The following is a 22,077-nucleotide window of genomic DNA, read 5'->3' as shown; positions in this document are numbered from 1 at the left end:
CTTCACAGGCTCTACAAGAGATAAGTTAGTTGGGAAGTGGCATAGCACAGAGATTGAGTATGAACTCTGGCTGCCGAGTTTAAATTCTAGTGCTATTATTGCTACATATAGAACTTTGGACAAGTTGTTTAACTTCTCTTTATTTCAGTTTTCCCTCTCTAAAGTAGGAAAAATATAGGGTTGTTACGAGAACCAAGTGACATAATACATATGAAACAGTTTATGGAATAGTATCTGGTACAAACTAAGTTTTCAAGAAAGGTTAGTTGTTGTTATTGCTATGGTATTGACAGATGTTTATCATACAAACATACCTAGGGACCTGGCAAACTTCAACTTTGGCGTACTTGGCAGTTTTTATTCAGGAGACTATGACTAACACAGAAGAAAATCATAGATTGAGCCTCAAATACATTCACACAGCTATATGTGTAAAGCCCAAATAGTTCAATGGCAATGCAGGCCGGGTTCCAGCCTGATTGTTTTCTTACTGGATCTAGATAAAATTCTCCTCCTCCTCAAGCACGGGCCTGTCCATGATTATACCAGGGATTGCTTGGCTCTGGGGAATGAGCTCCGAAGCAGAAGAGACAAAAGTAAAAGTTTGGAAAATGGCTCATGCGAGGTTCAACTTACCAACATGGGGGCCCTTTAAAGTCATCTATTTAATTGCTTATGCAGCCAAAAAGGTACCCAGGTATTAATGAAGGTAGAATCTATGTGTTAAACACAAAAACTTAAAAAAAAAAATCCTAGACATGGATTCAAAGTTAAATTGGTTGGACAAACATTTTAGAAGAATTATATTCAATAATGGGTGTATTGAAAGTATTTTTGAAGTATTTTGAACAGATTTTTCACTGATCTTTTCCGTTTTGCTTTAGAAAAAAAGATACTAAATTATTCTTTTGTGTTGAAATACTATATGATATGCATGTGATGAGTTCCTGACTGCATGCCTACAGCTCCAAGCCCCTTGCCTTGCAGGATCACATTATTATGAAGTTGAGCCAAATGATGGGCCTATGGAGTAAGTGGGAAAAAGATCACAAACACAGGACAATGTGGAATGTGGTTCAGGTGAATGGACAATGAATATTATCAACAAAATGTACATTTGTGTTAGTATAAAGGAACATGAGCTAATTTCAGCAATCATATAATTTATAATGTGCTGACTCTATAGGATTATGGTTGTCACTGGAAACAAAGCAGCAGTGACATGCACATCATCATATTAATCTTTGTAGGTGGATAAAGGTCCTGGGACAGGCTAGCTGATGACTGTAAATAAAGATATTTTTCAGTAATCTTTTTTCTTATTCATTGTTTTCATATTATCTGTGAAAAATATTTTCCTTATTTTGTAAAATTGCAGAGTCATCAACTCTCTACATGAAAATTTCTAATTTGTAGAAATAAACTGAAAGTGATCTAATACTAAATCCTTACTGGAATCTATCATGTTTCAAAGAATATGGTCAATGTTGCTATCTACTCGGTGGCTGTTGAATTCACAAAATCACTGACTGTCAAAGTTGGAAAAGTCTTTGGGGGTTATTAAGTTTAGTATCACAGCTGAGCACATCCTTTGGGTCCTGTCCTTCTCTACCTCCCCTTACCCCTCTATTTGACTCTATTCTGATGGATACTTCTGATGTTTGGGATCTAGTAAGAGATCATGGCTTAGAAAAGAGACAGGTACTAATGTATAACAATAGAGATTCCATAACTTCATTTATGTTGCATGTAATAACTCCATTTGTTCCCTCATGAGCTGTGAAATAAATGAACAGGTATTATTATGCCCATTTTACAGAAAAGAAAAGTAATATTCAGAAAGGCAAAGTAGTAAATTAAAGACAAGTAGAGCAGTAAGCGGCAGAGCTAGGACTAGAATCTCTGGCTCCTCGTTGTTTGTTCTTTTCCACTACCCAATCAGAGTGATTGTCTAGTTTTTTCAGGGATATGACATGTCATACAAGGAAAATTCTCATGAGAATGGACCCTTGTTTGAAAGCATCAAAAAGAGGATCCTAAGGCAGCAGATGGAGATCTGTCTGGGATGACCAGAAAAGTGCATATGAGAACACATTAGCATAGTTCTGGGGAATGAAACACGTAATTATGAATTTTATATTCAGATAGAATCTAAACTTTTTTTTTGATTAAATGTAATTTTAGGGCTTGTTTATAAGTCATAAATTTGCTTTCCTTTTTGTGATATTATATTTTAAATGGTGAAATATTTCCAACATAAGATAATAGTATAAGAAACACCCATATATCCATCTCTCAGATTTGACAAATGCTAATATTTTCCCATATTTACTACATATTCCCTCTATCTTTTTTTTTTTACTTCTAAGAAATAAAAACGGAGTTTGCTTTATAAAACTAAGAGATTATACTAAATAATGATGAGAAGAACAGGCAGCAAGAATTATAAATCATGAATATTATAACAGGATAAAAACAACTCATGATTTTCTTAGTTTTGTTAAATAAAGAGATCATGGTATATTAATTTTCTCAAAGATAGGAGTAAAACATTATAATCTGATATTATGTTACATAATATGAGCTTATATTATACATATGACCTTATATGCCTTATATATGACATTACTTCTTATATGTAAAATTAGTTGATATTTTAGAAAATTAATGACAATACTCATGTTTAAAAAAATTGCGCTTTCATATATATGTGTTAATTTTACAACTCTGTGAGGTAGGCAATGCAAGAGAGGATACTGAGGTTCGTAGGAGGTAGTAACAGGTTCAAGGTCACCCTATGTTCGTTCTACTATTCTTTTATAGTAATATTCACATTGTAGAAGATACTTTGTCATACATAGTATGCCTTCAGATAAAAGCTATTTATCATTATCTAAATATATAAATCACATTTGTACAAGCAAAATAGTGATGATTAAAAAACAACTTGTACTTTTTAAAATAGGAAATATCTTCTCACTATTGCCACAGGAAGGGAGGTAAGATAAAGCTTTCTAGGTATATACAAGCAGCATCCCTTTCTCAAAGAGCAGCAGATCTTAATTCTGCATTCATTCAATTCTTCCTTCATTAACGACCACAGTTTTAATTAGTTTGGATGCTGATTAACCATTTACTTAAAAATAAATTGAATACTAGCATTAATTTTGATTTACTAACACTTTCTGCCTATTTTCACTTAAATTAAGTGCCTATCCATTGTTTTCTTAGAGTGCCAAATATTATATGAAAGCATTCTATAAGAGAATTGATTTAGTACTAAATGCTAAAAATGTAAGTGCTAGGTAACAGAAAATAGAATGGATAATTGAAGGCCTAAGTACCACCAGGTCTAGAATCCAATTCCGTCTCTACTGCTGAGATGACTCTGAAAAATAATATCATTTTTGGGGTCTCGTTATTCTTATTTGTAAAATGAGAACATTTGGACTAGGTCCTTTCTGTCTCTAACATTCACTGATTTAAAGCTCTTAAAGCTAACTGGGATCTGATTTAAGTACTAAGCACAAAGGTATAATTTTTTTTTAGCATTTTAATTTTATTATTAGTTTCAAGTATACAGTATAGTACATTGGTTAGACCTTTATATAGTTTATGAAACGATCCCCTGGTTACTCTATCATCCCTCTGGCTCTAGACGTAGCCATTACATTACTGCTGACCACATTCCCTATGCCGTGCTCCCATCTCCATGACCATCTATCAACTATTAATTTGTATTTACTTAACTTCATTCCTTTCGCAAAGATATCGCTTTTAAGTTGACCAAGAAGTCTACCTAAAAAGTACTAAGACTGCCCTATCCGGAAAGGCTAGGAAAGTTTAAATCTTTACAACTAAATGTCCAGGAAGCACAGAGGTGTTTTTTTTTGTTTGTTTTTTTTGGTTTGTTTGTTTTTTTGTACTTCAAAAGAAGACTGGCGGCTTGTCATTGTGCTTTGCCAATTCAGGAATTGTGACTTCTGTGCCTTTTACTACTTGTGATCCTCTTTTCTACTACAATTCCATTTCCATTAGGTCCATGGTACCCTAGCAGCTTCCTGAGGGCTGAGGGCAAACAGAACTCTCAGGAGGCAAGAAAAATACCATCAATCTAAGAAGCCAGCAACTGGAGGGTAGAGGAATAAGCATATTTTTTAGGACAGTTCATAGTGAAATAAAATTGCTAGGGAAATATATAATTTTAACAACGACAACAACGACGACAACAAACAAATAATTAAAGCACTAATGGAGATTAACTTACAACATTAAAAGGATGCTCCGGAACAAAAAGTATGCTTTTCAAATTTTAAAATTTAGTAGATTAAGGTGAACATAATCCCTGTTGAAAACTCAATTGGTGGCCTGGAAGACCTAGTGGTAGAAATATCTCAAAGAAATGTACAAAAATACAAAATGATGGAAGTCATGCAACAATAAGAAACTTGAAGAACAGAGCAAGAGACTGACATATTACCAATAGGAATTCCATAAGGAGAAAAAAGAACTGATGGATGGGAAAAATAGTGGAAAAATTTATTTAATTAAAAAGACAGGCATGGAGATTGAAAAGATTTACTGAGTTCCAGGAAAGATTGCCAAAAAAAAAAAAAAAAAAAAAAGATATAAACTTCAGACTGTCCTGGTAAAATGCTGTAATTTCAAGGATAAAGAGAAACTCTTACGAGCTGTTACAGAACAACTGGATTTAATAATAAAGAAAAAATATATTGGCTTTCAATGTTCTACCTACAATACCCAAAACTATAAAATATCTGAGAAAAAGGCCTGCAACACCCAAATCCTATCCCAGTCAGACAGCATTTACCCATCAGGATAGAAGAATGATACTATGAAAATGCAAAGATTCAGATAATAAATCAATGAGTAATGTTCTAGAAAAATGAAGTAGATCAGAGATCTCAAGATAGGGGAAGATGACGAGGAGAGGAAATACTAGTGAAATACACACACATACACACTTATAAAACTATATAGCTAACTCTAAATATATAATGACCAAATAAACTGGGGTGTTATAATACATATACTAAATATGGATTACCCCAGAAGTTGTAGAGACATACCACAAAAGAAAACTTAGTAATAGCCTAGAATTAAGAGCATGATTTCAGCAATCCTACCTAAAAGTTGAGGGAGCGGGAGAAGATGAGGGAGGTAAAAGTATTCTAGAGTTGTTGGTGTAGGGGGTACTTGAATGAAATGGGAATGCCTTGTAGGAGGGATATAGTTAGCACCTTTTTAAAAATATGAGTCAGGAAATGTATTGGAAGGAAAGCATGAGTGAATGGTAATATATAGCATAACCTTCCGAATAATAAATAGAACGAATAGCATCTGGATCAAATCAAAAACAGGGAAAAGAACAAGGAAGAGGTAACACAGCCATATAAATAGTAAACATAAAGTTTAACATAAATATAAACATAAAAGAAAAAAAATCAAGGGAATTATTTATAGCAAACTTTTTGGTAAAGCAAAATGAACTTTATGCCAGGATCAGGGTTACAGTAATGTAAGGCAGATGTAAGACTGAGCTTTTCTTTCTCTCTTTTTTTTTTAAGCTCAAATCCTATTCAAATGTTATTTACAAGGGATATATGTAAAGATGAAAGACTGAAGGTAAAGGGTAGGGCAAAAAGACACCAGGAGGCAAATGTAAATGAGCAAAAAAGTAGGAGTGGCATGTTACCTTCAAAGTGAAATTTAAAGATAAAAGAACTAAGAAGGATAAAGAGTCAACAAACCGTGATAAATGTCAAATTTATAAAGATGATACAATAATATGTAATATGTGACTGTCTTATAAGAGAAGGTCTCATTTTATCCAGGCTTCTTGATTTCCCCGCCAAATTCCTGCACAGTGTAGGCACTCGATAAGTGAATTGAATGAACTCTGGCCTCTATTCAATCTTTCTACAGTAGCTTTGGGAATGAAGAGTGTACAATTATTACAACCATAACGATATTATGGACAAATAATATTGTCTGTGGATGGAAGAGATGATACTACTTAACATCTATATAATCATAAATAGTACTTTCTTTGAAAGGTTGTCATGTATAAGATGGAGTCAATTTATTTGGTGTTGTGCCAGAGGGCAGAATTAGGACTAATGGATGGAAGAAATAAGGATAAAGACTTTGGCTCAGTGTAATGGAAAAACATCCTTATCATAACAGCCATCCAACAATAAAATGTGCTGCCTCATGAGACAAATAAGATCTTTCTCACTAAAAGCATCAAACAGAAACCTGATGGCTAGCTGTTAGAATTTTCTCTAACACATTCAATGGTGAAAGATTTGACTAGCTAACATCAGAAGTTCCTTTCAATTTAAGATATTGTGATTCTATGGCAATATTGAACATTATGTAAATACAGTGACTATTTTCTCTTCACACATAGACTGAGCATAGAGGGAGAAACTGATTCAAACATTGCAATATAATACTTATCTTGCAGATCATACTTTTCTCTCTCTCACTTTTTGAACATCAGGAACATTTGACTATTTGACTTGAGTGAAAAAATAAAAGCATTTTTTTTCTTCCCAAAGCTATGACATTCACCTTCAACCTGGGAGTTGGCTATCAGTAGCCATAACAACACTCTTTGCAGAGTTCCAACTTAATCAGATGCCAAAGAAGCTTAAACTTAAAGGGCAGATAAAAGAGAAAGTAGAAGTCTATCTCAAAATAAATCTATCAGAGAATGAATGTGGCTTTCTCAAACTTTATGTATTAGTTTCTGTGAAGGAAGACTATGTCAATAATATTTTTTGACTATTATATCTTCATAGATTTCAGTGGGCTTTGGAAACCCACTCTTAGTTCAGGCTTTTTTGGTTTTTAAAATTTGTATCTTGGGTGGCTCCATAGTGTAGTGGTTAGCACGTCTGCTTTACATGCAGAAGGTCCTCGGTTCATGCCCCAAGTGAAGCCATGAACCATACCCCAGGTGCACCAGGCCCCAGGTGCACATCCCGAATGTGTGGGAGGAGATGCCCCGCCTTCAGAGATCCAGTTCTTAAGGAGAAATGGCAACATACATAGGTTAAGGGTGGAAGGGGGAAGGGGATTAAAGAGGGGAAAAAAATTTGTATCTGCCTTAAGTTACTAACTATAGTCTTGATTCTGGCATAACTTTTTTTTCCTTTTTTTGCTTTACCATGAAGTTTACTATAAAATTCAAAACCAAGACAGAGCCTTTACCCAAGTTTAGATTTTATGGATTTCAGACAGCATTCAGAATGCAAATGCAGTTTTATTTTAAAATATTTAATATAAACACACAGATGGACAACAGCTGCTAATTCGTTTTCTATTTCATCTGTTACACCAACTGTGAGCTGTATCATTTTAAGATGAGTGAAGGTGACAGTGGGAGAGTGAGAAAAAATTCCAGATTAGAGATTAAAGAATAATGGCAATTGATCATACCAAGATAACAAAAAAATATAGTTCAGGACATATTCTAATTTCCTCAGAGGTCAAGGATAAATTCCTCAACTATAAATATTTTCTGGTGTCTACTTCATGTATGGAAACAAATTATAACTACATACAGGCATCATTTAGTCCTTCAGTCCCACTGGATGTTCAGGCACTATGAAGTCATATAAAGACAGAGGAAAGCATAGACTCTGTCCTTAAGTTTGCTAGCTAGTACAGAAAACATATAGCACAAATTTAGGTAGATGAGTGAAATAAGCAATGGAATACCATTGATCGAAATCAAATATATTAAAGTAAAAATGCATGTAAAAAGAAATGATATGTGTTGAGTGGAATATAGTAATAAAAATTGGTTTGGGATAATTAGGAAAGGCTTTTTGGAAGATATTACTTTTTATGAGGGTAAGAAAATAATTTCTAAAAGTACAGTAAAACCTAGAGGTTATTCTTAGAAGAATCAGTATTATCATCTCTTAAGGATTAAGAAAAGCAACTGTAATAGCCACTAAAAAAGTCTGTCATTTAGAATGAGAAGAATCTTTTGTCATTAAACACATATTTGTTAAAGTAAAGGATATTTTTTGGTTAACCAATAGAAAATGCTGATAAATGATCAGAAAATAATTATATTGACTCAAAAATTAATACTTCACATTATGAGCAGAAACTGGAAGCAGGCAGTTTATAAAGACAAGAACTGATTAAATTTAGATACAATTCTCCCTGATAATTAGAAATTCCCACTTTTAGAACATTTGGTAAACATTAGGAAATTTAGATGTTTCATTCAAAAATTGGAAGATGGAAGGCATTGGGCTTTGCCCAAATGATCACTGTACTGTTAAGTCTATCTTGATAATTCCAGCTAAATGTGCCAGTTTTATAAAAATCCAATTTGCTATCTCAGTGCTTATTTCCCTTCTGTTCATGCTTTAATGTGAAGAGGCAGCTTCACAAATTGGCAGCAGCAGGAGCAGGCAGTTCAAATTCAAACACCACCTATGACAGAGCCAAGCAAGCCCAGCATGACTTGAGTGGGGCAGGCTTCTGTGATGGCAATTTTCCAGAATGGAGAACCCTTTTCTTAATTATGGGAACTTCCCAGCCCTTGAGGCCTTGAAAGGCTCGAAGGTCCAAGTCAGCAATTTGGAAGCTATATTACCATGCTGTTTTAGAGCTGAGGTAGTAATATAAACAGCTCAATAGATAAAATCAGTTTTAGGAATGATATAAGTTCAATTAATGCTTAACTTTACTTAAAATTTTTTTTCCAAGTGGATTCTGTTTATTTGGATCATGATTATATTCAAGAGGTAAATGTGTATGATCATATATTTAAGCCTCAGGGAACAGCTCCCCAACTTTTTAAATTAGAAGCTTCCTAAATCCATTTGGACTTCTGCCCTCACTCCCATTTTATATTTCTTTTTCTTCTGAAATTTAAAATGAATCACTCCAGCTACAAAGCTTTACATTGTACTTTTTATGAAGATGTCTTTTAGTCACTAATGCAATTCTGTTGTCAGTGCCATACTTCCTGGTCTCCTATGGCTAAGGTCTTTGGATTCACTTTAAGGGACTCTGTAAAATTCTTCTGGACAATTGCACAACTGGAAGTTTCTAAGTTCCATGGGGTGGTATAGGAAAAGATGGCAGGGCTCTCTAATTTAGAGGATGTACTCCTACTAAGTGCTGTGGACATAGAGTTACCAAGACACACCTTGTCCTAGACTCTGTGGAGCTTACTGTCTGGTGAAAAAGAAAGCACTCTGGCTCAATATGAACAAACCCTTTTCCTACCCTGTTTAGACCACGTGAATAGGAATTTCTCTAAGAAATTTTATCAGGAAATAGGGAAAAGTAAAGAAAAAAGGAAAAACAGAGAAACAAGTATGTGCCAAAGGACCAATATCTTAACCAGGTCTGGCCACAATCATCTTGGTTGGCACATGTAATATTCTGTACTTATTTACCTACCCAAACATCCTTATTTATCTTAGACTTTTCCCCCAACAGTAGGGATACAATAGCTCATGCTTCCTTGGGAGGACACAGGAGGCTAATAGGTTATTGAGCCAGCCATGGGGTAAAGAAAACTAGATCACTTACTGACCTATATTTAAGGTAGAAATAGGATGGAGCTTAGAAGTAGTCCATCCCTATAAAATTACACTAATTTGTGCCAATTTGAAACCTCTAGGCTTGACTAGGTTTGATATTCAGCCCATACTCAGTACTCTCCTCTTTCCTTTTCTGATACTTACTGGCATTTATTGAGTAGCTACCATGTGCTGGCATTGTCCATGAACAATTTGTTTTATATGCCTACCAGCATTTGAAGACAGCATTTGTTTAATTGATCATTCTACCCCTGCTATAACATAGCTTTGCCTATTGCAGACACTCAACAATAATCATAACATGAATGAAATAAAAATTAAAACACTCTCAAATAACTGTAAATATATGCCAAGATTTAGTTATAAAGATATTCATCATTTACTTACAACTGAGAAAGATTAGAAACAACCTAATGTCTGACAAGGGATTGTAAACATAAATCATATTATGCTTTATACTAGAGAATAACATGTAGGCATTGAAATGATACATCAGAAGACTGTAATGATATGGATAGGTGTTTGATATATTGAGTAAAAAAAGGAAGGTTAAAATAAGAGTATGACTTGTGTTCTCACACACACACATAAATAGTATATATGCAAGGAATTAAAGAATGGAAGAGGAATAATATTGAGTAATACGATAATGTGTTAATTTACTTTCTTTTTTTTAACCTATATTTTCTAACTTTTCTTCCATGAACATCTGTTCTAAGATTAAAAAGTTACATTAAAAATGTAAATCTACAACATCTAGAACACTGGCCTGAGAAGTACATGATAAACTTGGACTACGAATAAAAGATGGTCATGTTATACCCAATTTAAAATCGTTTAACGTCTTACTACTAATTATGATAATTAGTACCATGCAGTCAGTACGAAGTTGACTTTCAGGAGAGTCTTTTTTGTATAGGTAGTTCTTAATTCACAGGTTATGTTCTCAAAGTATATATGTAAAATTGGTTGTTTGGAATCTGGAACACATTTCTATGAAAACGATATTATAGTTGGTGGCAAGATTCTAGGGTAGTTACAAAAAAATAAGCAAAGCTTAATTTAGCTTATAATGTTAGTTATATATTGCTGAATTACTTTTTACTACTAGCCCAGGAAACTAGGTGGAAGACCGAAAAAAGAATGTTAAAATGTAAAACATTTGCTTATGGTATCTTCCCTCCTACCTTGCTATAGTCTTTTCCTCCTGTCAAATGCACTTCTTGCCAGGCCCCCAGTATCTTGCTGTGTAAAGGTTGTGATGTGGCCCTGCTTAGGATTTGCCCTATGCCTCAAAGAACTCCAAATTCTAAGCAATTTGCTCCTGTTCATTGAGAACAGATTTACCCAGATGTTGGATGTCTGATTTGAACTAATTCACATTAATACACAAACAACTTTCTCTCAGGTAGACTACTTTTGAACACAAATGGATCTCTAAATATTGGCTTACCAGAAAGTATAGCAAAGTGAGCAGAACATACTAGCCTGTATGGAGGATATTTGGGCTTAATAACACACTTCTCTGAAATAGGCTGGATCTTGGGGGTCAGGGAACAAAGAGATTAACTATATGGCTCTGTTGTTTCATGAGGCTTAAATACATACACACACATATGTATATGTATAAATATGTATATTTATATATATATCTGTATAGTAGGCACTCAGTAAAGATTAGTGTGTATTCTTAGGTAAAAAATGACTCATTTGGAGTGAAGAGGCTGGAGAAAATGGATATGGATTGGGTGGGGAGGAAAGAGACGAGCGGAATATAATTGAAAACTTCTTTGTAGTTCTAATAACTATCTTATTCATCTGTGTAGTACCAAAGACTGGTACAACGCCTGACATAGCATACAAGTTTGTTGAATTATTATAGCATGCCTATCCATATATAATAAAACCTCAATTCTGTCACAGGTGTATAATCTGCACCTTATTTAGAAAGATTATATTGGTATCAGAATAAGGGTGAGTTAAGAGGGGAACAAGACTTGAAGCAGGAAGATGAGTTAAGAGGCTAGTCTCATATATCTAGACAAAAAATAAATGGAGTCCAAAACTAAACCAGGATGGTAAGAATGAAGAGATGGGAATGTAGAAATACTGAGGAAGGAACATCTATAGGCCTTTAAATATAGGGGTAAGTGAAAAGGAGGAACTATTATGACTTTGTTTCAGGCTTCTTCTGGCTTGGGTGACTGTGTGGATGGTGGTGGCAGTCACTGGGATAGAAGAACTAAAGGAAATGGAACAAGACGGTAGTGGGGAAGGGGCAGTGAGAGAGGTGGAGGATGATGAATTTAGTTTTGAACATGTTGAGTTTGCACTGCCTACTGAATTCAAAGAAGATGCACTTAGTAAGCTGGTGGATCTAGGCAAAGCTCAAAACAGAGCTAAGATTTGGGAGCCATTAGCATAAGGAATTAGAAAGACAGAAGGCCAAGGGGGAGCCTTAGGATTCCTACATTTAGGGAATGAGCATAGGAAGAAGAGCTATAAAAGCCAAGAAAAGAGAAACTACAAATAAGCATGAAGAAGTAGAAATGGTATATTGCTAGAGAGAGATGTATTTTTGTGGTAGAGAGACCTAAAGGCTGGGGTTTGTAGGGATTTTATTTGTATTTACAGATACATACCATATAAATAAGGCTTTGTAATCCAGACGAATATTAATCAATATTGAAACTCTTCTGTTCTATGTAATAGCCTTCACAATAGTCTTTTGATTTAATCTCTTTCTTTTTCATTCTACTTTCAAATCTGAGCTCTAGAACTTTCTAAACATTTTTATCACTAGGCTGTAATTTATAGTACATTTCTAGTAGATACGATTTCAAGTGCAAGATCTATGTCTGTTTCAGTGTTGTATCTTCAATAGGCTTTGGCTTAAAATTTATAGGTGATGCATGATTAAGCTTACCATATTCTAGTTAATTCCTGTGATCCATGGACTAGCAGCTTAGTATCTTTGACAGCTTGCTAGAAATGCAAACTGTTGGCCCACCCAAGATTTGCTGAATCAAAATTATCATTTTTAATAAGCTCTCCAGGTGATTCACATACGTACAACATACGTACACAATACTTCCTGACTGACTGACTGAAAAAGGAATAAACAAATTGGATTCTTATTTCTAGTCCACTTCTAGCTTAAGCCCATGTGATTTGCCTTGGTCATATTATCTTTCTAAAATTATGGTTTATTATGTCAATTCTTTTTTTTAAAAAGCTCCAAATTTAACTAAATTAGATAGACTTGCCTAGATTGAAAAGCCTTTCAAAATATGACCTCAAATTCCTATGGAATTTACCTCAATTATCCTCATTACCTGAACCTCTTGTTCTAATTAGTCTGGCTTGCATGGCTGTTCATTTCTTCTCTATTTTATTTTCTGCTTCTCTATTTTTGATGTTTCCATGTTTCCTACTTAACACATTCTCTTTTTCTAACTATATAAATCCTATTCATCTTTCATGTTCTACCTAAAATTGCACCTTTATAAAACTCTGACCACTCCAGTGCATACTGATGTTTCTTTTATGACATATTTATATTATCTTGTCCTCATAATGGTAGCAGAGAATTGTGGTTTGTTAATTTCAAGAAACTCAGAGTCCATTTAACCTCTGCCACTAACTTCTATAATGCTTGACAAGTTTGTGTAACATCTCTGGGTTTTAAAATTTATCTTTTTAAAGGAACCCCAATAGTATTGTGTTTCATACAATGTGAGAAAATATGTCTTAGGAAATGTATATTAATGTACATAAAATATTTAAAATGAATGTTTTTAAAATATAGCTGTTAACTCAGGTATTTGAAGCACCTCTCCCATAATCTTCACTATACCCTCTTTTTAAATAAAATGTAGAATTAACAAAGGCAAAATTCAGCCCAATTCAATCTAAATATGTTAGTCTTACTCAATTTTAACATTGACTGTTAAAATTATGGTAGGTGATAAAAATAAGAGCTGAGTAGAATCATACAGAATTTAAAAACCAGACTCAAACCTTTTAAAAATACAATAATAGAGCTCTTACTCCCTACTCTCATCTGTCATAGTTGAGTAATGGTTCTGTGCTCACTGCCATTCTTGAGCTATTTCTCTCCCTGCTTTAAACATAAGATAGTTTCCCCCATAACCCTGCTTGTTTCCCTGGAGAGCTTCACATACAAGTTTCTGTATAATAATATCTGCTTTCTTTAGTACATGGCTACATAGGAAAGAGAAGAATGAAGAGGGAGGCAACCTTAACAGGCCTGCAGATTAAGTGTACCTTATTTCTTTTGCTAAACTCCCAGCAGAGATTTCCATTAGCAAAGTTATAAATTCTTTCCTCCCACATTTCACCTTTGCATTCTCAACCATTTACCATGGGCCTCTTTAATATAGCATTCTGAGATTGAGAAAGTCTAGATTTGTAATCATTGTATTATTAAAAAATGTTCTTGGTTTTACGTAAGGTATTTCAATCTAACAAAAGGATATACACCGGAGATTTGTACATTCTCAGAATTGCCTACATCTTGTTTATAGTTTTATTGTTCCTTATATGTTGTTTTCAAGGGACATTTGGAGTTATATGTAATATCAACATTATTAGGAAATGTCTACCACAAATCAACAGTGTGGGCTCCAGACAATTAAATATTAGCATATTACATATGAGCCTTACGATTGTGTTTTGGCCTGTATAATAAGATAGTAGCAGCATATATAGTAGTATATCAAGTAACCTTTTTTAATATACAAAAGTACAATAATAAGATGAAAAAATGGGCAGAATTATAGTTCAGAACAGCTTAAGGTTAAAAATGGCAATGAAAAAAGCTCCTTTTACCTTATAGTATTCCTTAGAGCTCATTAATGCATGTGGAGGGAGGGCAAGAGCCAGTGGTGGGTGAAAAACAAATCCTAAACAGTCTAGCAGGTTTGTTTTCTAGCGTTTCAGGCCTACTCTGTGTATTTGGAACTCTTGGATTTGTTCTATCTTGTCTCAGAAGTTAATTTTTGTCTTCTTTAAAGGCATATGGGCATCGGGATAATTTTTAGGTGTCTGAAGCTTATGTGAATTGACAGGTTACTGATCAGGTCCAAATTCAAATACTATTCCCCTAGTTTTTTTTTTTTTTTCCAGTGGTTCTGTCTACTCCCTTCCTAGAGCTAGTGAGCCTGGATCAGGGTGATACTAGGTGACCTGTGACACTGGCTTCATCTGCATGAATTCTATATTGCTTGGTTACTTGGCAATGAACTACTCTAGAACTAAATATTCGCGCAAATACAAGTGGTGAAGAATTTATAAAGAATGACATTTGAAAATACATCTAATAAAAAAAAAATACATCTAATAGCCTCTACTCCAATGTCTTCTGAAAAAGAAAAAAATACTCAGGAGGAAAGAAGAGAATTTTAAAAGGTGAGATGACATAAAAGTTAGTACTTTTCAGGTTACTGGTAAGATGCTATGTCCAAGGTTTGGACTGTGTTGTGTCCAGTTTGAGCCTAAGCTGGGGTTTATAAGTATGAGAGCATATCTTGTGAAATGGTAGGGCAGAGTCTCTTTCAAAGCACATTTGAGTCTTGAGAAAGCACACATCTTAAGGAAAGAAGGATCAAGGTATAATGAGCTTTACTCAGTGACAAGGCAGTTATGAGAGAGAAGGGGATTATGGGTGACAGATATCATGGTACCCACCATTCAATTTTGTCTCCTAGCTTTATCTCTATCAGTTTGATGTTTCAGTATTACTGAAAGCAGGAACGCCCTTGGTGAACTGAAAATAGTGGCTGGTGAAAGATGACTGAGCAGCAGTGTTGCATGGTAGCGGGATGCTCAGAAAGAACAGGCTTGATTTTGATCACATGTGAGACAGAGTTGGAGAATCGTAGTTGGGGAATTTAGCAGAGGGCTGAGTTAGTTTAGTAAATATGCTCTTAGAGATGGGCCATTATAGTCAATGTGCTTCCCTTTGAACTTACAAGTGGGTGAAGCCTGGAGAAAACTCAGGCTGCATAAAGATACAAAAAAGACATATAGAAGTCATAGAAAAAAAAACAATTGTACTTGAACTTCAAAGAATCAGTGCTAATTTTGACATTCCTATTCTTGTCACCCATGTCTTCCCTGTCTTTCTTGAAATAAATAAAAGTGTAAATAGGAATAAAACACCATCACCATTAGTTCCACTAGGAGAAAGCAAACACTATCAAAAAAGACTCTGTAAGTTTAATATACACATAGGAGAAAAGAGCAAAGTATTTCTCCTGTTGTAACAGGCATTCCAGGAAAATGTCCTTAAAGGACATAGATATCTTCATAATTCTTTGGCTTCTGAAGAATGAAATAAGTGAAAGTTATGGTATTTAACTGCTGTCTCTTTAGCAACAATTCAACCTATCAGTACTCCCAAAATTCATATTTGCACAATAACAACTTTACAATAAAATCCAATACTTACTTGTCTCCCACAATTCCCAAGTTGATTGTGGGGTAACCATGTTCCTGAATTGTGGCTAAGAGGGTTGAACGATTGCTGTCTCGAATCTTTCCTGGTAAGAGGTCATCTTCAGGATTTAGCAGCTACAAAGCCAAAAAAACCACCACAAATTATTCTCTTAGGATAATTTGCCTATTGTTAATGGAAAAAAATAGATCTAGTAAACAGAGTTTAGCATAGCTAGCATCTACAACAGTACTTGGCACGCAGAAGATATATGCTCAAAGGGTCTTAGAATAAATACTGAAAGTATAAGAAGATGAGAAAATGGTCCTCCGGAAATTTAAATATTGACTAAACAGCAAACTAAATATCACCTTTGGTTACAATTTGACGATTGTGCTCTAGAGATGCTGGGCTTCCCAGTGGTAGCTTACTGGGCAAACTAAATAAAACAACTGTGATTTTAACTCCCAATATCATTTTCCAATTTGTCTTTCATTGAGAACATCTGAGGTAGAGACTGTGTGACATGATATTCTCAAGTCTGAAGAGACTGATCATTTATCTTTTCTTTCAAGCTTTTGATCTCTTTTCTAAAGTGGAATCAACAGCACCTAAGAAGTTAGATTTGAAGGAGACAGGTATCTTGTCTCTTTAAGCAAACTTAAATAAATGATACTAATTACACATACCCACAATTCCATGACTCTGAATTGAATCACACTGTAGAGATTTGATATCTACTATTGTATGCCTATGAAGAAAACTATTAGAAGCTTATTCTGTGTTAGGATGTTCCAGTGAGGCAGTGTGGTATAGTAGGAAGAGCTTGGGATTCAGACAAGGTTCAAATTTAAGTTGCCCAACCATGTTATGCCTTAATTTTCTCATTTATAATATACAGTAATAATAACTACCTTGTTAGGATTGACTGAGATAATGAATATTTAGTTAATATAAAAAGAGATTTTTTCCCTTTTTTATGATATTGAAAAAAACAACTATTTACTCCCTGATTGTACTTGTATTGTTACTCCTAGATGCTAGTATAGATGGAATTAGTTTACAATGTGAACATAATTTAGATTTATTAGATAATAAAATACTGAAGAGTAGGGAGTCCTTAACATACACATAACATACAAGTTTCATTTATATATTAATTTTCAGATGTACTTTGATTTCGGAAATACTATAAAATAAAAAAGTACCTCTTTGAAGTGAGAAAATCTGGAATACTATCTTAGGAGGTTGAAGGCAAGCCTGCATATTTTCGATGCTTAGACTGTTAATATGGCCAATACCCAGGGCTTCATATTAAAGATCTCCCAAACAATAACCTTTAGCTACTTCAGTTTTCCTTCTGACTCATTAGTGATACCATGTGGCCAGACCTTTGGCTTTATGTTGGAAAAGTAGTAGCTTTGCAACCAACTGTCTGTCCCCTTACAATAGCTGGAGAAAAACTGATTGTATTATTCAGATACTGTACTAATTTAGTTTAATCAGATGCCATGTGACATTGCAACCCACTTTCATCCTTAGTCACTGGCAGAGCTTTGAAAATTGCTATCGTAATCAGATTTATTTTCTAATCTTAATTAACAAACAATCATTGAAGTCATAATTTTATAAAGGCCAAGGCTTAGAGCTCTTTAACTCCATTAATCAGTTAACTTTTTTCAGACAAAAAAAACTTGTGGTTATGTAATTTTTTTTTTTCCCATCAATGGGTACCGACCACCAAGTAAGTAAGATTCCTGTTCTGAGGGTGTTTTCTTTGCCATTCATGCTCCTCTCTGCTATTTTTCTGTAAACAGTTCCAGAAATAGCAGAACAATTAGAAGTCATTGGAGAACTAGTTATTTTTCTGTAAAATTGACATAATAAAATAATAGCTAGTTAAATGAGGGTCTGGAATTTATAGTACATTTTAAGTATTATCAAAGAAAGAATTGAATGGACGATTATAAGGCTGAATATACCAGAATAAATTCACAATATTCTCCTTTAAAGCTGATCTTATTCTGGTATCTTATACTTTTGTTCATCTCTGGAATGGTGTCTGAAACTTATTACAGTTAAAATACAAAAGAAAAAAAATACAAAGTAAAATAAAACAACTTATTATCTCCATACCTTGTTACTTTCTTATCTACCACATATTGAATTTCAATTTCCTGTTTCTGTTATTGTCAGTGGTACCACTGTCTTCCCAGGTTTCAAACATTTGATCTTTGCATCTTTCTTTTCCTTTGTAGTCCACTATCTTCCCAAAAGTCTCAGTCTTTAAGAACATTCTAATCCATTTCCTCCTTGACCCAACGTTTTCATTTACTCTCTTACCAATGCCCCCAAAGCCCAATTTTAGGCGTTCAATATGTCTGAATTTCTGTAAAAGCCATATAATTGGCTATCTTGCCTACAAATTCCTTCCTTCTGATAAATAAAAAAAAAACATCAACTTGTAAAACTGTACTATTATTTGCATAACAGATAAACTATACCAAACCATGATATATAACTCAAACTATCTTAAATCAAGCTTGTTCAGACCTATATGCTCTAAGATAAGACCATGGACAGATTTGAAACGATGGTAACTCACATGGACTCAGGTGCTGCAAAGATTAGACTATTTTAGCAAGTTATTTATTTTATAAAATCTGACCAGTCTCTGTCTAGGCCTTACACTTCTACCTTAAAACTAGCCCACCACCAACTCCAGTCCTCAAAATCCTGTTAAATATTATTCTGTACTTTCCCCTTTTGAGACACTACTGAGACTCTGTCAAGGTGATCCTCTCCCTTGCTCAGAAACTTTCATATATCCAGTTTTATATGATCAACAGGTTTCCCTTGCATTAGGACTTTGATAGTCATAGAGGTCCCACCAAGACTTAGACAAGACTCCTTGCCACCAGTATTCTCATACTGGGTACACTGCACGTCACTGAGGTCTCTTGGGCCTCTTTGCTCTGGGGATTCTTTGTTCATGATACTAAGTCCAGCAGTTATGTTAAGCTCTGATCTTTTTTTGTTGAGCTCCCAAAGCTAGATGATATTTATTTTGTTTGTTGTAAGGTTCCTAGGAGTTTTTGGTTATCTGATTGAGTTTGTACTAATTTTCGTTTTCTTTGGTGAAGATGTGCTGAAGCGCTGATTTAATACTAACCATTCTGTTTGTCAGCTGGCTACATTGTTGTGTGCCTACAAGAATTTTTCTTAGTTTGTTTATGTTTGAGAAATTGGCTTTGGGAGAGATCTCCTGCCTACCCATTCTGGCTGGCTGATTTTTAGGGTCAGCTTTTATGGATTCAACCTTAGTGTGAAGGCTTTTAGACATAACATATAAGTAATATTTTTTCCTTTTGACTGACTTTTAGCTAATGAATTCATGGATTCATTTAATAAGGAACTCGTGCTACTTCCTGGCATACCTCTGGCTTCTATTTTATTGTTCTTGCATTTATCTTTTTAAAAAGCATAATTACATCAAAGACAATTTGGAATTGCAGTGGTCATTTTGGAGTACTTTTGACATGATCGCAATTATTCACTTGAAAGAACTTTTAGAACAAAAGAGGAATACAATTCTGAATATTCAATGATTAGCATTTTTTATTGTTATGCAAAGCTTCAAAATGAGATTTAAATAAAAGTATAAAAAATTTAAGAGTTCTTTTGTTAAACTCTCATGAGGAGGTTCTCTGTCTTGTTCTCCAAAAGAGAAATCACTTAAGTTTATTTTAGGAGACCTCCCACTTTGTTTTTGTTCCTCAGAGATTTAATCCTATGGTCTTGATGGAATAGTCAAAGTGCCTCTGATGGTTTGTAATGATGCCCTTTCTCTCTCTTTTATGCGTTGAAATGGGTTTGTCTGCAGTTAAGACTGTTCCCCTCTTTGCAAAGGGAAGATGATAGACTCTTAGTGGTCAGTAACTCTTTCCATATTCATTGCAAACAGCTCCCTTATACGTCTTTATCTTTTTTTCTCTCTCTTTCGGAAAACTTATTAATTGATCAAAAACCAATTCTGGTTATTATTGATACACCTTAGAAAGACCTAGATAGTCCAGATAAACAGATCTAACATAAAAAGAGGGAAGAAAAGTCAATTATAAGATCTAATGGAGCATATTCCTATTCTAAATGGCTTTTAATTAAACTCTGGAAAAAAAGTTTTCCAGAGTTTGGTTATTAGGTTATAAGAAGAAAAGAGGTACATTCAAACATAATTCAAGGAATCTTTAAGAAATTGGTTTATGAATATAAAGACTTATAAATTGTATTAGAAAAAGGTCCATATTCTATTTCTATTATGATTTCTCCTTGGACAAATTAGACTGATTTATGAATTTTGGTTTAAAAATTGTCCTGTGTTTTCTTTCTAAGTTAGAAAGTTACCACCATGTAAGAAAATTATACTAGAACAATATTGTAGTTATGCAAGTCTTGTATTTACTTTCTCATTTAAAAATTCTAATTTTAATTTTCTAAATTTCCTTTATTGGTTTTGCTAGAAAATAGCAAAATTTGTATTTATCTAAATCTGGGAATGATGATATGGAACGTCTCTGTGAAAAGAGACTGATGAGGCTCAAGACACGCTACCTCCAAATATGGCACCTAGCATACCGAGTATTTTAAGCTGAAGGAAATTTTGGGAAATGGCATGTACAGGGAGGATTTACCCGTCTCTGAAGCACATCATAAAACCCTATGAAAGGTGCCTTCCCTATGCCCAAGGAAAAGGAACATCTTGAGTTGTGAAGATAAAGGAACACACAGAGGGATCTGAATGAACAGGCCTTGATAAATTTCCCTCAATTTACAATACTTCCCTCCCACCCTTTGAGGGGGAGCAGAGTTTGCCATCCCAAAATATGCCTTTTGAGATATTGTCTTGAGCTGTTTACTTTTAAGAAACAAAGACTGAGAAAGAATCTTTCACGTTTTCCCTAACTGCCTAAAAGAATTTAGATAGAAGACCTGCTCTAGGAAGGGAGCTATTATTATTGATAACTAAATTTTAATATGAACTAAGTGTGACAGACAGGACCTACCAAGACCATTTGATCAAAGTCCTCTCTGTGTTCCATTGTTAACAATAACCCAGCAAACATTTATTTACCAAATATTTGCTTTTCATCTCTACGTGAAATGACTTTCTGCCTTTCGAAGTCTCAAACCATAACCCCATCCTACCCCCTTCTCCTTAGCTCAAGATGGCCTATAAAACTTGACTGACCAATCTGTCCTTATGGAACTTTTGTATGTACATATGTAAAACATTTGGTTATTTTCTCCTGTTAATTTGATTATTAGTCCAGCTGGAAAAACTTAGAAGGTGGGAAGAAAATTTATTTTTCTGTCCCCACACCTTTGTCTTATCATATTTTTCCATGACTTTCCACTCTTTATCAAAGCTAACATATAAATGTTCATGTTTAACCATTTCTTTAGGTCTTCATTTTCTTATGAAGGCTCTTGTGTCACATAAAAATTATATAAAATAAGTGTGTTTTTCTCTTGTTAATCTGGCTTTTGTTATAAAATTTGGACCCTGAGAAATCGGAAGGGTAAAGAAAAAAGATTTTTTTTTCCTCCCAAGATGAATTCTTATAATACTTTTATCCTACTATTGAGAATTTTTGCATCTATGTTCACCAGAAATATTGGCCTATAATTTTCTTTTTTTGTGTGTTGTTCTTGTCTGATTTGGGTAACAGGGTAATGTTGGCCTTGTAAAATAAGTTAGGAAGCATTCTTTCCTCTTGGAAGAGTCTGGGAAGGATAGGTATTAAATCTTCTTTGAATGCTCTATATCTCCATTGTTTCTTTCCCCTTTGTGTTTCTGTATGCTATTTTACTTCGGTGGTTTTCCATAGTGTTTTTCTACGTTTCTTCTTTTTTATCTTTTGTGTCTCAGCTCTGGATTTTTATGTTACCATGAAATTTGTATAAAATGTCTCATAAATAAAACAGTCCTTTTACTTCTGATAGCATCTTATCTTTATT

General features: G+C 34.2%; 1 protein-coding gene across 9 annotated transcripts in view; it reads right to left on the bottom strand.

The window, feature by feature from the left end:
- GPHN (gephyrin) overlaps positions 1–22,077 on the bottom strand; it is a 390,537-nt gene that overhangs the window by 29,660 nt on the left and 338,800 nt on the right. For all 9 annotated transcript variants that reach the window (XM_039875261.1, XM_039875256.1, XM_039875259.1 and 6 more), the window contains one exon: positions 16,075–16,196. In XM_039875261.1, coding sequence (XP_039731195.1) covers positions 16,075–16,196 — 122 coding nt within the window. The remainder of the gene's footprint in view (positions 1–16,074; positions 16,197–22,077) is intronic.

This window comes from Pteropus medius, unplaced genomic scaffold (assembly GCF_902729225.1).
Source record: "Pteropus medius unplaced genomic scaffold, Ma_sr-lr_union100, whole genome shotgun sequence".
In the NCBI taxonomy this organism is placed as follows: domain Eukaryota; kingdom Metazoa; phylum Chordata; class Mammalia; order Chiroptera; family Pteropodidae; genus Pteropus; species Pteropus medius.
Note: the sequence above shows the minus strand (reverse complement) of the source record. Positions and strands in the feature narration are given on the sequence as shown.